The sequence below is a fragment of the Salvia miltiorrhiza genome, chromosome 2 (assembly GCF_028751815.1).
Source record: "Salvia miltiorrhiza cultivar Shanhuang (shh) chromosome 2, IMPLAD_Smil_shh, whole genome shotgun sequence".
Taxonomy (NCBI): domain Eukaryota; kingdom Viridiplantae; phylum Streptophyta; class Magnoliopsida; order Lamiales; family Lamiaceae; genus Salvia; species Salvia miltiorrhiza.
Window position 1 is genome coordinate 62,719,067 of NC_080388.1, and position 14,531 is coordinate 62,733,597.

The 14,531-nt window shown below is 34.1% G+C and overlaps 2 protein-coding genes across 5 annotated transcripts; one reads left to right on the forward strand and one right to left on the reverse strand.

Moving 5' to 3' along the window:
* Positions 1-575: 575 nt before the first annotated feature.
* LOC131010974 (dolichol-phosphate mannosyltransferase subunit 1) lies at positions 576-6,718 on the reverse strand. Of its 4 annotated transcripts, none has more exons than XM_057938696.1 (12): positions 6,537-6,718; positions 6,207-6,277; positions 4,967-5,082; positions 4,368-4,441; positions 3,445-3,610; positions 2,552-2,651; positions 2,419-2,452; positions 2,277-2,353; positions 1,847-1,872; positions 1,610-1,774; positions 1,414-1,528; positions 576-876 (listed from the first exon to the last, which is right to left on the reverse strand). In XM_057938696.1, the coding sequence occupies exons 5-12, from the start codon at positions 3,546-3,548 to the stop codon at positions 772-774; spliced, it is 726 nt and encodes a 241-aa protein (XP_057794679.1). In that variant the 5' UTR covers positions 3,549-3,610; positions 4,368-4,441; positions 4,967-5,082; positions 6,207-6,277; positions 6,537-6,718; the 3' UTR covers positions 576-771. The 4 variants fall into 4 exon arrangements, with proteins under 4 accessions (XP_057794679.1, XP_057794677.1, XP_057794676.1 ...); XM_057938694.1 differs by having other exon boundaries at positions 6,207-6,284; XM_057938693.1 differs by having other exon boundaries at positions 6,207-6,288.
* A 3,038-nt stretch (positions 6,719-9,756) lies between these two features.
* Positions 9,757-11,290, forward strand: LOC131009860 (uncharacterized). The gene is made up of 2 exons (XM_057937264.1): positions 9,757-10,563; positions 10,694-11,290. Exons 1-2 carry the CDS (start codon positions 9,757-9,759, stop codon positions 11,288-11,290), a joined length of 1,404 nt encoding a protein of 467 aa, XP_057793247.1.
* The last annotated feature ends 3,241 nt before the right edge of the window (positions 11,291-14,531 follow it).

Consider the following 14,531-nt stretch of genomic DNA (forward strand, 5'->3'; position numbering starts at 1 on the left):
GCATTTTAGCTGCACCAAATAAAATTCCATTCAAAATTATATCATCTTAAGGTCCCAATATTTAAAAAACAATTACATATAAATTACATTGATCCGATGTTAAGCAACAAGCAATTGAACATCCGAGTGACTTCTTAATAAAGATCATGTTATAACTTAATAAAAAGCAATCTAAATTAAAGATAGAATCATCCCTTTAACATCACTAACTAGGAGTGTCCGAGGCATTCCAACCAAAAAATTTCAAACCTTTTGAAAGTCTGGCTGTACTCCTTCCGTCCAAAAAATTAGTCTTACATATTTTCGCTGGCCTACAAAATTTTTGATGATCTTCTACACTTTATACACATCTTCCAACTATTTATTAAAACTTATTCTCCAAACCGCACACTACAATTTTTGTGGACAAACGAAGTATTTATTAGTGTCCAAAATTTTCGATTTTAACACCCCCCTCTTCACAAACCGATATTGTCGAGCTTGCCCCAAACTATTTTCCTGTTTCCGCCCCTACCACCGACTATTTTATCAGGAAGCAGCATCTATAATTTCAAATCTGTCCTATCAGAAACACCTTGTATAAATATATTCTTTTTTTTATCATATTATCAGGTTACTGTCGCATCTACTATAATTTCTAATCTAAAAATTTAGTTTACAGTCGCATCAAAATTGAGTTAGTGGTACAATAGGCGCAAAGAACTGATATGTTTCTTGCTTCAAAATGGGCAGGTTAGAAAACTCTGCAAAATGCTCCACTTTTCATTCCCTTCAAGTTGTGACAAGAAGGTATAAAAGCCCCTTGAGATACTCGACTATTTCTGATCCCCCGAGTTTTGAGCTTCCATATACTCTGTCGACAAATGTGATTGGGACCTATGAAAAGGTGAAACACAATATTACAGACCGGCTTCAATATAGAACTTGTTGAAGCACTCAGATTGATCTAAACAATGTCAGCCTCAATATAAAAAGCAGCAGTAGACATCACTTTTATGTAGAACTATGCTAGGAAGAAAGATTAAACATGACATAAAACAATCCGTTGAAAAAAGTCAACTGCGACAAGCTAGCATGCCAAATCAAATGATTTGCTAAATTTGCTCCATTTATCAAACTTGGCAAGCCAGGAAATGTATAATTAAAGAATGGAGCAAAGGCCTTTTTTGTTAATTATCCACTTGGGAGAAGTCTAAACACATTAGTGTTAGGCAGTCTAGAACGGGTCATAGTCCATGCTACTAATTCTATGAAATTTGATATTTAGTTGGAAATGTGAATCAATACAATAGTGACTCTTCCAATAGTGAAGGGTTAACTGCCTTTTTCATTTCCAGATAATAAACAAACATGTAGGCATGTTATGTAACATGATCAATACAAGATACCGAGTATATTAAAAATTGTGAATACCTCTTCAATGTGATAACCCTTTCTTGAAGCTCTAACTATCATCTCCATCTGGAAAACATACCCCTTACTCACACAGGAGTTTATAACATCTTCAAGCACAGATTTTTTGTAAAGCCTTCACAACAAAAGTTCAGAACAAAACTTTAGTTTGGTATATGAATAGGGGGAACTAATAATTGTTGTTGTCGTATAATACCTGAATGATCCGGTCAGGTCGGATACACCTGGCCATAGAAATGTTTGTGCAAGGACATTGGCTCCTCTGCTCGTCAATTTGCGCATCAGGTTCCAGCCATGAACCCCACCACCTTTTACATACCGAGTCCCAGTAACTATGCTCGCACCTGTCTCCATTTGTTTCCTGACCACAAGAAATTCTATTAATATACTGAGTTCATAAAAAATCCAGTACTTCACTAAGCAAAAAACTTACTTGATAAAGCTTGGAAGGTATTTTGGCTGTTAGAGAGAATCAAAAGAAAAATTAACCAATTGGGATAAAGAAATTAAGAATAATTGCAGTAAAGAAAAGTATGCAAGAGTTCAATTAAATGACAGCTCATATTTTCCAAGTCATCTTAATTGGCAAGCCAATGGCCAAAAACTTTCTTTTCTTCTTAAAGGTTTTTAGGTTTGTTCACATCATTGACAAATTTTATGTAGGGAATAGTCATGACACTCAAGAACTGAATTTTGTAGAATTACAGAAATTTTTTGTTTTTCATATGACCGAGAACAGACAGGATAGGGTATGATACTAAGGTTAGATAACCGGAAGTTATCAACTGATCATACTATATTTTCACTAGGAAATACACAAAGGACATTCCATTTTCTTATTGCATCTAAGAGTGCATACGTACATGGTGTGATAAGTCTGCATCCATTATGACAACAAAATTTCCAGTTGCGTGTTTCAAACCGTGAACGTAGGCCGTCCCTGAAATGGAAAACCTTTAGAAGTTTTACAATCATCTTTTAGAATATAACATGTCAAGTACATACCTAAGCCAAGCTTCTTTGGTCTAGGTCTCAACAACTGCATTATGAGACCAGTATGAGTAAACAGACAATTAAAAGCCCAAGCTTTAATAAATCAGAAGTTACAAATTGAAAGAAGGAAAGTGCCCAAACATACGATACGATCTTCTCCATATACTTCCTGCAGCTGTTTGACAATTTCCTGAGTTCCATCTGGACTCCCATCATCCACCACTATGATCTCAAAATTTACATTCCTGATCCAAACAGAAGGTACAAAACAATATCTAATTGTTGTATGCAGCACCAAGGCACATCGCTAATAGTTCCGATCAGACAAAAAAATGTGATAAGTCCATCTATGTAAATGGTTTAACTACTGTGTTTTATGCATACATTCCTAAAAATTGATCCAGAGGAAGAACCAGCTAATAGTTATTAAATAAGGATTGCGAGCTTAATTGCTAAATAGTTTGATCCCCATATATCAAGGCAATGAAAATATTACCATCCCATGCATGTGAAAACATGTCTCATGTTTCTACTCCAGGAAACAAGAACCACTACTAAGAATCTACCAAGGACTCCATAAGAACATTAGGAGAAGTGTCGAAGCTTTTTCGGATATCTAGCAGCCATTAAAACAACCAAATAATATTGAACTTTTTAAGTCTTTAGGGTTGATTAGTGTAACGAATATGAAACTGGGATTCCTAATGATTAACTTTCAAATTCACTTCTGAAAACTGAACATTCAAAAGTATCCCTACAAACAGCTCAAGAAAAAGAATCAAGCGCAAATACCACCAAGCAATTCTCTTAAAAATTAGCAATACAATGCCCGGAAAAATTAATCTTAAAGTCCTATCTGTATCAATTCCAGCAAATTTCACCTCTTTCTATCTACCATTACCGCAATCATAACGGCAAAGCAATTATCACGTATTCACAGAAAATTCAAGGATCCAATTCAAACATTTATTGCCAACTTCCACAATCAGCTTCAACTATAGTAATCAGAATCACACACAAACAAGGAGAAAGACTCACGGGAGATGCTTGAAGATGAGGTAAACAATGAGAGCGATATTGAGGCGCTCGTTGTAGGTGGGAACGATTATGCTATACTTGTTCTCCTCCGCTTTGGCTTCCATTGAATAATTCCCGATCAACACCGTTAAAGCCCTAGAAATGCTCTCTAATTGATGAATTCGCCCTACAATCACATTCGACAATTACAATTCGATCGGATCCAAAGTAAATTGCTCAAAACGGATCGAACCCGAATAATACGGGTTAAACTAATCAAAATCGCAAAAACTTGCGTGCGGCACGTCTATATAATGCTAAAGTGGTGCAGTGGTAATACTCTCGTAATGCCTCATTTCCTTCGAGGTCTCAAGTTCGAAACCTTATCCCCTACTTTTTCGATTTTTTTCTTTTTTCTTTGTTTTTCTTTCTTTTTTTTTACACTTTTTGGATTTTATTTTTGTGGTTTTTTTTATACGTTTTTTTTGTTCATTTTTTATACGTTTTTCCTGTTCATTTTTGTGGTTGATTATTTTTATTTTTGTGGTTTTTTTTATACATCCACCCTCGATCAAAACTCATATTTCCTAGTCATCAAAAGTCTTTTAGATAATAGTATTTGGTGTTTATTATGACACTTAAAAGCTTTCTAGATAATATAACTTAATGTTATCTATGAATGCGTATTTCCTCCAAAAAAAAACATGTATTTCTGCCTCAAAAGAAACATAAATAATGTATAAATCAAATTAAAATATTTCCTCAAAAGAGAGCATATATTGATGTGTTCAAATATAAAAACATGCATCTTTGCCTCTCCCCCACCGGCAATTTCAAATAAATAGATATGCATATTTGCCTCTCCCCCACCGGCAATTTCAAATAAATAAACATGTATTTCTGCCTCTCCCCCACCGGCAATTTCAAATAAATAAAACACTAACCTGGACACAATGATGTAAGAGCACAACGACGATGGCACAACAGCTAGCAATTGGCAAACGGGCACAGGACAAGACTAAAACAGAAAAAATTAAATCAAAACACAGATATTCCGACCAAATAAGCAAATACAACACAAACCATTCTTGTAGATAACAGTTCCCCTAGACCTCCATTCTTAAAATATCTATAAAGAGGAAGACATGATCACAAAAATAATGAGCTACATTTCCCTAAGAAACACCCAGGACAACAACAAGATGCTAGAAAAACCAATCGGATTAAACTATGTTCTATTAGCTCACATAGAGCACTGATGTCCAGCCCATGTTACATTATCACAAAATAATCAAGGGGTATGCTGCAGTTCCCACTAAATTAGCAGCCCCTATACGGGACAAAAAACACTAAACCTACAAGCCTATTTTAGTATTATTATTGAATTGCATTACTTGATTATAGTTACTTCACACACTGTACATCACATTGTCATTCAGCAGATTTAGATATGGTTTTGACATATATGGAAGTTATTAGACTTGGGCTTTATATATATGAAGTGAGAAAATCAGTACATAGGTCTAAAAGATTTCTGGAGTACCAGTGAATAACTTGAAAGAAGCAGGCAACGATCTTTTCTCTTTGGCCCAGAAAACACCAGATTTCTTTGAGTGATAAAGTCCAGGATCAATAATTATAGGCCTAGTTCTTTGGTATCTGCAAATAACAAACAAAGACCAAATACAGTTGCAAACCATTATTCAGAAACCATTATTGATCCTCTATTTTATAAAGAAAAAAAAAAGAAACTTAGAAGAAAGTTGATAGTATTCAGAAAAAGGGAGATCTGCACCAATCAGTTTAATTTCTGCATTATCATTCCAACTATACCACCAGTAACATAGATGCATTTATACCATGTTAACTTCATTTCAGTTTTCATCATTCACTTTGAAGTTGGCTACATGTCAGTATCAAACAGGGTAAAAAGAATTAGCCACAGTAAACTTACAAAGCAAACTAAGGCAATGAGAATGATGCTGCAACACTTGATCAGATTTGTACACCTCATATTTATATTTCAGATTTTTCAACTACAGTAAGTCCTAATAAGCACTAATCCCACCAAATCAAATGCTCTAAGAAAAGAGAGTTCATAACAGCAATATCCAAAAGTGACAAGACATAAAGCAACACGAATCAGCTGACCATAATAGCCTCTAGGTTTCAACCTGAAGCCGCTAAAGTAGAGAACCTGATACATGAATTAGTCAGTTGCTTATAACCTCCAAAATGGCATGACCTGAGAGTTAGACCGTAATTTTTAATTCCAGTATCATTTACATTTTTACTGTTCTTCGACTAATCTGAAATTCTTAACATTCATAATTAAGCCAAACACAAAAGCAGAAAGCTTCATGTAGCAACACTACTGCCTGTATTAGTCGCCTAATCTATATAATACAAGTCCAAGAGATTAAACTACACCTCAGGCGAGACCTCTTGTTACATAAACCAAACCACGAAGAGAAAACGCTATGCTATTTTACACGAAGAAGGCATTCGATCAAGACAAAAGCCATATATCTACTCTTACTATGTTCATCCATTGTAACTGAACTACCACCTACTTAGCTCTTGCTCTGTGTCATCAAATCTCATTCGTGGTTTGTATACGAACAATCTATCAATCTAAATTCCTCAAATTCAGAGCCAATGACACAAAATCAAACAATTCAGGAAACTTTATAACTTTCTGTTAACAGATACAGATTTCTTCTCCTATGCCTCAATCTAGATTTATAATGAATATTGGAGGGGGAGAGAGAGAAAGAATATACCTGCCAACCAAGAAATCTGCAATTATAGAATGCACAACGATCAGCCGTCACTCTAAGCGCCACAGCTTGCCCTGAACCCTAACTAATCCCCATTATGGTGAGATTCTCATTTCAGTTATAATCATTATAGAATCAATTGGAGATACAGGAGCATAAAAGTCGCACACAATTTCATAATGAAGGACTAATTTATGCTCCTGTGTTTAGAGATAGATCAGCTTGGAACTTATTGTAGGGCTAGTTGATTACAGATGAAACGACGGGGATAGACGGCGCATCTGTTTGATCAGATACAGATTGAAATTGAAATTGAAATGAGGAAATCCAGACCTTCAGCAGCAACTGAAGGCGACGATGGGGAGAAGATGCAGAGATAGACGACGGATATCGGAGCGGGCGGCGGGGAAGACGGCGGAGATCGAAGCGCGCGGCGGGGAGAACGACGGCGCGGGAGCTTATTTCAGAGATAGACGGCAAAGGGGGCGTGAGAAGATGCAGAGAACTATTTAGATAAATATTAACGACTCTTTAACAACGGAAATCTAATTTAGAAAATAAAACAAAAAATTCAACATATTTTAACTACTATTTAGCTACGGAATATTAATTTTAAAAAATAAAATTAAAAATTCAGTATATTTTAACTACTATTTAGCTACGGAATATTAATTTTCATAAATAAAATTAAAAATTCAGTATATTTTAACTACTATTTAGCTACGGAATATTAATTTTCATAAATAAAATTAAAAATTCAGTATATTTTAACTAAGTACTATTTAGCTACGGAATATTAATTTTCATAAATAAAATTAAAAATTCAGTATATTTTAACTACTATTTAGCTACGGAATATTAATTTTCATAAATAAAATTAAAAATTCAGTATATTTTAACGACTATTTAGCTACGGAATATTAATTTTAATAAATAAAATGAAAAAATTAGTATATTTTAACGACTATTTAACTACGGATTATTAATTTAATAAATAAAATGAAAAAATCAGTATATTTTAACGACTATTTAACAACGGAATATTAATTTTCATAAATAAAATAAAAAATTCAGTATATTTTAACGACTATTTAACTACGGATGATTAATTGAATAAATAAAATAAAAAATTCAATAAATTTTAACGACTATTTAGCTACGGTTTAATAACTAAATATTTAAAATTAATTAAAAAATCAAAATTAATATGTTTCCGTTGGTAATCCGTAGTTAATTAACTACGGAATAAATTCCGTAGTTAAATTCCGTAGCTAATCTGGCGTTTTCTTGTAGTGTTTTTCTTATTATTTTTATTTTATTTTATTTTTTCATTTTTTATATATTTTCTTTTTTAAACTGTTTTTCTATTGTATTTTTTTTTAATTTTACTGTTTTTCTTTTAAATTATTTTATATATAGTTTAGTCAAGTAAATATTATCATAATAAGAAGTAATAATTGATATTGACAAATGTAATCTTTCAAAAATATTATATTTGTTATGCTTATTGTTCTAATCAAAAGTAATTACTATTATTGTAATAAAAAGTAATTATTTCGATTTTTTTTCTTTTTTTTCTTTCTTTTTGTTACACTTTTTGAATTTTAATTTTATGGTTTTGTTTTTTTTATATGTTTTGTTTATATATTTGAGCAAATAACTAAAAGTACAAATTCTCATAAATACAAGTAACAATTATCGTGAACAAATGTAATAATTTAGAAACATTACATTCCATCATATCAATAGTTACTTTTTCTTACGACAATGATTACTTGAATAAAAGTAATAATTATTATAAACGAAAGTAATATTTGTTCACGATAATTTCGAGTTTGATTATTTGATTCATTGATTTCATGTGAATTAAAATATATTGAAGTGGTTTGATTCTTTGATTTCATATGAATTTTAATTGATTTTGATTCTCTTAAATTATACATATCTATAATTATTTTTATACATATTAATAATTATTTTTTTTTACAATAATAATTATTTGATAAAATAACTAAATGTAATGTTTCTAAATAATTACATTTGTTCACGATAATTGTTACTTTTATTTATGAGAATTTTTACTTTTAGTTATTTGATCAAATAATTATTTGTGTAAGCAAAAGTAATAGTACTTTTAGGGTTTAGTATTCCATATTTAGTGTTTAGTATTCCGTATTTAGGTTTAAAAAATATTGAATGATGGTTAATACTAATTTTCACATACGTATACATTTATGCATGGAAATGTATATCTTAGATAAAATAAAATTAAATATTGCCATTTGAGTTTATTATTCAATGGTTAGTGGTGAAACATAAAAGGAGGGGTATCTATTTAATCGGTGGATTATTAAAGAATCGTGGACTATACCTAGTTTTGATCGAAGAAGACAAAGAGAGTGATCGGAATTCTAGAACACGAAAGTAGAGTTGCTGCTTGATAGTAAAAGATAGCGTTAGTTACAAAAGAGCACGTATGCTGCTATTTATAGATTACATGTAAAGGGTAAAATAGTAAAATTAGCACTGGAGCATGCGTCTTGCGTGGTCAGGGGTATAACAGTAAAATCGCCTTCACGCGGGAGACTTCCCCGCGTTTCTGGTGATCCCTCTGGTGAATACCATTCATCTGGCGAGAGCGGCTTCTCTGGCGAAGGTGGTTCCTCTGATAAAGGTGATTCCTCTGGCGAGTGTGATTCCTCTGGCGAGTATGATTCCTCTGGCGAGAGTGATTCATTTGGCGAGTATGATTCCTCTGATGTATTCATTCCGCTGGGGAGGCTTATTTCTCTGATTTATATCATTTCTCTGCTCTGCACCTATTACTCCTCATCAGTTAGGGTATAATATTCAGTGTTTATGGTTTAGTATTCCCTATTTAGGGTTTAGTATTCAGTGTTTAGGGTTTACAAAATATTGAATGATGATTAATACTTATATTCACATAAGTATACATTTAAGCATGGAAATGTACATCTTAGATAAAATAATACTCCCTCCGTCCCACTAATAAAGACACAGGTCTTTTGGGCACGGAGATTAAGGAGAGGTAGTTTAGTGGTTAAAGTGTTGGGGACCACCTCTATTAGTTTAGTTGATTAGTTTTAGTTTAGTGTATTTGTATATTTCTATTTAATGTTTTATTTGAATTTTAAATTTTGTAATTTTATAAATTTAAAAAAATTTAATTAATTTAATTGTCCAGAATTTTTAACAAAATGAAAATTGACTTTTATTCGTCCAGTTTTTTTTTAATCGTTTTTTTTAATCCAATTTTTGTTAATCATTTTTTGTATCCAATTCTGAAAATAGAATATGGATTCAAGTCCAAATTAATGAAACACAATAAAAAAGGCGTCTGCTCCAAATTTAAAATGAAAACAAATGCTCCAATTCTTTAATAAAGGCGCCAACATCAAAATTTCATTTCTAACTCAAGTTTCCCACCAAAATTTGACAACCAACCTTATAAAACTGGCTGTTCATACCAGTTTCAAAACATACACACAATTTCTGTGTTAGAAACTCCACAGCCAAAAAAAGAAAAGAAAAGATGGGAAGAAGGAAGGATTTATCAAGCCAAGAAAGGCAAGCCATGGCCTTCTTTCTTCTTCAAAACTTTACAGATGGGAAGCTCCGACATGGGACTATCACTGCTGCCATGGCGAAGTGGGGGTGTTGTCGAAGCTCCGTCGCGCGTTTATGGCAGGCTGCAAAAAAGGAGCACGCACAAGGTCAGTTAGTCTCCGTTCAAAGCAAAAAAATCAACAAATGTAGAAGAAAAAGAGTGCAAATAGATTTAGAACTCATAGCTAGTCTAGAGTTGCACAAAAGGGGAACCATTCGAAGACTTGCAACAGGTATAAATTGCTCGAAAAGTACAGTGGGTAGATGGATCTCTAAGGGGCTGATCAGAGCTCATTCAAGTGCTATCCGACCCGATTTGACGGCCCCCAACAAGTTATTGAGGCTACGGTTCTCTCTTGAACAGATTGTGTATGATAGGATATGCAATGTCCTAAAGTTCAAGAATATGCACAATGTAGTGCATATTGATGAGAAGTGGTTCTACATCACCAAAGCAAACCACAAATTTTACTTAACTCCAGAGGAAACTGATCCACATCGCACATGCAAGAGTAAGAAGTTTATAAAAAAAGTTATGTTCAGTTGTGCAGTGGCCAGGCCTCTATTCAATGAAGATGGGAGTGTGTTATTTGATGGCAAGATAGGGATTTTCCCTTTCACTGAGATGGTACCAGCCAAAAGAACAAGCAAGAACAGGCTGGCTGGAACAATGGAGGAGAAGCCAATCCAGTCCATCACTAAAGGAGTGATGAAGGACTGCTATATCTCCAAGGCAAGATATCTTAATTGAAGTTTATTCCAATTTGTAGTGTATTGCATTCAAATGTATGCAAATGAGCATTAATTTCAGTTTGTTATGCAAGATTTATTAATTTCAGTTTATCATGCCTTTTTAAATACAGTTAATTCCAGCAATTATGGCCAAATGGCCCCAATTTGCAAGCAAAACTATCTATATACAGCAAGACAATGCGAGGCCACATATATTGGACAATGATCCAGATTGGAGAGCTGCGGCAACAGCCAATGGCTTTGATATCCATATTGTACAACAACCTCCAAATAGCCCAGACACCAACATCAATGACTTGGGTTGGTTTAGGGCTATTCAAAGCTTGCAAGTACAGTCAGTTGCCACAAATGAGCATGAGCTAGTAAAAGCAGTTGAAAAATCATTTGAGGAGCTAAGTCCTCATACTTTAAACTCTGTTTTCTTGAGCTTACAGGGATGTTTAACTGAAATTATGAAAATAAGAGGGCAGAATTGTTACAAGCTTCCACACATGAAGAAAGGAGTTCTTGCAAGACAAGGTGCACTTCCAATGGCTTTAGAAGTGCCAAAAGAGCTTGTGGAAGAGTGCATTGGCTATTTGTTTGAAAAAGGAGTGGTGGAAGGCATAGACCAACTGAAAATGCAGTTGGGATTAGACCCCTCTCCATTTGAAGCAATGGAGGCAGCCTTCAATCATTTGAATATGATTGAGGATGCCTCCATTTAGTTAAAAATATGGTAGATATTTTTGTCAAAGCTTGAGAGCCTAATTTTTTGTAAAGCTCAAAGCATAGTTTTTTGTAAAGCTCATAGTATAGGCTTTTGTAAAGAACAGGGGGTAGTCTTTTGTAAAGCTCAGGGCATAGTTTTTGTAAAGCTCAAAGCATAGTAAGGACATTTTATTAGAAAGATCAGTTTTTATTAGAAAGATCAGGACAAACAAGAGGGACACACCCCTCATACCAAACACAATTAGTCACAAGAAAGAACCAGGGCACACACCATATTCAATCAAACACAATTAGTCACAAGAAAGAACCATGGCAGCAACCAATCAACAAAATGTAGGGGACACAGCCCACAATCTCATTTTTTGACATTTAATCATAGATTTTTAGCATTATAGGGAAAATCAAACAAATGAGCATCAAGTTCATCATCTCAGCATTCAGCCCATCTACCACAACAGCACAGAGGGTCACACCCCTCATACCAACAGGACATAGAGGAACACAGAGGAATGAGAGCACAGAGGGCCACACCCCTCATACCAACAAGACATAGACGATCACAAATATCGGGACAATAAGAAAGATCTCACCCTTTTAAAGCAGGATACATGGTCTCCACCATCCTTCGCAACAAAGGGGAGCACCGTCGCCACCAGTCGCCGCCAACAGCCTCTTCCCGCTCGCGCACGACGTCGTCCCAGCTTTCCGTGCATAGGAGAGAGTCTAGCTCCGACACCTGCGCCTTCATCGCGGTAGAGGGGCGGCGATAGATGGGCCGCCGGATCGGACTCCTCGAAACCCTCGAATCCTCCATGAAAGCACCGCCGGTGGACTCCTCAGAACCTTGGAATCCGCCGCTCCCCTCATAGACAAAACCAGACGGCGGCGACGGCAACGGAGGTATGAGCTTAAAGAATTCTTCGTCCTCCGAATCGGGGACGAATTCGGAGTTCAAATATGCCGACCAACCCATATTATCGGCCATAAACGCGTATGGAGGTTGAGGACGACAGAATTTAGGATTTCAGAGGAGGGCGGCGCGGATGGAGGTTGAGGACGGCAGAATCTAGGGTTTCGGAGGAGGGCGGCGCGGATGGAGGTTCAGGACGGCAGAATCTAGGGTTTCGGAGGAGGGCGGCGCAGATGAAGGATGAGGGCGGCGGTATCTTAGGGTTTCAGAGCGTGAGAGAGGCCGAGAGGCCGAGAGTTCGATCGAGAGAGAGAGAGGCGGAGAGGCCGAGAGAGTGAGAATGAAGGTAGGGTTTTTTTTTTCTTCTTATTTATACTACTTGAATTAAGGTGCAATTAGTAGTGTTAATTAACCCCTAATTCTTTCCTTATTTGGAGTGTGTCTTTATTATTGGGACATCCCAATAAGGAAAGTGTGTCTTCAATAGTGGGACGGAGGGAGTAGTAAATATTGTCATTTGGATTTATTATTGAATGACTAGAGTTTATTATTGAATATGACTAGGGTTTAGTATTCAAGGTTTAGGGTTTAGTATTCCTCATTTAGGGTTTAGTATTCAATGTTTAGGTTTAAAAAATATTGGATAATGGTTAATACTTATGTTCACATAAGTATACATTTAAGCATGAAAATGTATATCTTAGATAAAATAAAACTATACATTCAGTGTTTAGGTAAAAGTGAGTATTTCCATTAGGGAGTAAATATTTTAATTTGGGTTTATTATTGAATGGCTAGGATTTAGTATTCAGTGTTTAGGATTTAGTATTCCGTGTTTAGGTTTAAAAAATATTGAATAATGGTTAATATATACTTATATTCACATAAGTATACATTTATGCATGGAAATGTATATCTTAGATAAAATAAAAGTAAATATTGTCATTTGAATTTATTATTGAATGGATAGGGTTTAGTATTCAGTGTTTAAGGTTTAGTATTCCCTATTTAGGGTTTAGTATTCAGTGTTTAGGGTTTACAAAATATTGAATGGTAGGTAATACTTATATTCACATAAGTATACATTTATGCACAGTAATGTATATATTAGGATAAATAAAAGTGAATATTTCCATTAGGGTTTAATATTCAAGGGTTAGGGTTTAGTATTCAAGGGTTATGGTTTAGTATTCAGTGTTTAGGTTTTAAAAATATTGAATGATGGGTAATACTTATATTTTTAACTTTTTGGCCAAGTATTTATTGTCGTAATAAAAAGTGATTATTATTACAATGAAATGTAACGTTTCTAGATAATTACATTTGTTCACGATAATTGTTACTTTAATTCTTAAAAGTTTATATTTTTAGTTATTCTATCAAATAATTATTATTGTACGAAAAAAGTAATCATTGATATGTATAAAACTAATGTTATTTTTACTCGTTAGAACTTGTAATTTTGTATATTTGGTCAAATGGTCATTGTCGTAAAAAAAAAGTAACTATTGATATGAAGAAAAGTAATGTTTCAAAAACATTACATTTCTTCATGTCATTAATTATTTTTCATTTATTTTATGATTTAGGGTTTAGAATTTAGAAAATATAATACTTTATATTGAATGAAAGGTAAATATTATATTAACATATATATACATTTATTAGCACAAATGTATATTTTAAACTTATTAAAAGTAAATATTCCTATTAGAGTTTAGGATTTAGTGTTTAGGGAAAAAGTAATAAATGAAGTAAAAAAGCACAAAAAAAAGAACCAAAAAAGAAGCAAGAAAACGAAAAAAGTGAAAAAGATGGGGGAATTGGGTTTTGAACCCTTAACCTTTGAGATAAAAAGGCGCACATAACCACTGCACCACACAACATTATTGATCTCATTTATGAAACTCTAAATTATAACATTTCGATTCGGGTCGGGTCAAGGCGAACCCGACCCGGCCGCATACTATGCGGGAGTCCGCACACAAGTCCTACTCAATCAAAATTGATTACAATCAGTCGAACAGTGTTTCTCTCAGATAGGAATGACAATTTAACCGCGGGTAACTGATATCCGCGAAAATTCGAACCTATTAGGGTGGGTTTGAGAGGCATTTGATATCAGTTTCGTGATTATAATTCACTATCCATTTACTTTGTGGGTATAGGTTTGAATACTTACTATCCATACCCGCGAAATCCGTTTACCCGCGAAAATATCCGTCAATTATTCGTGAAATGCCCGTCAAATACCTACAAAAAAAAAATCTTAAAAATATGGACTTTGAATATACATTTGAGATATGGGCCAGCATATCATATCTTTT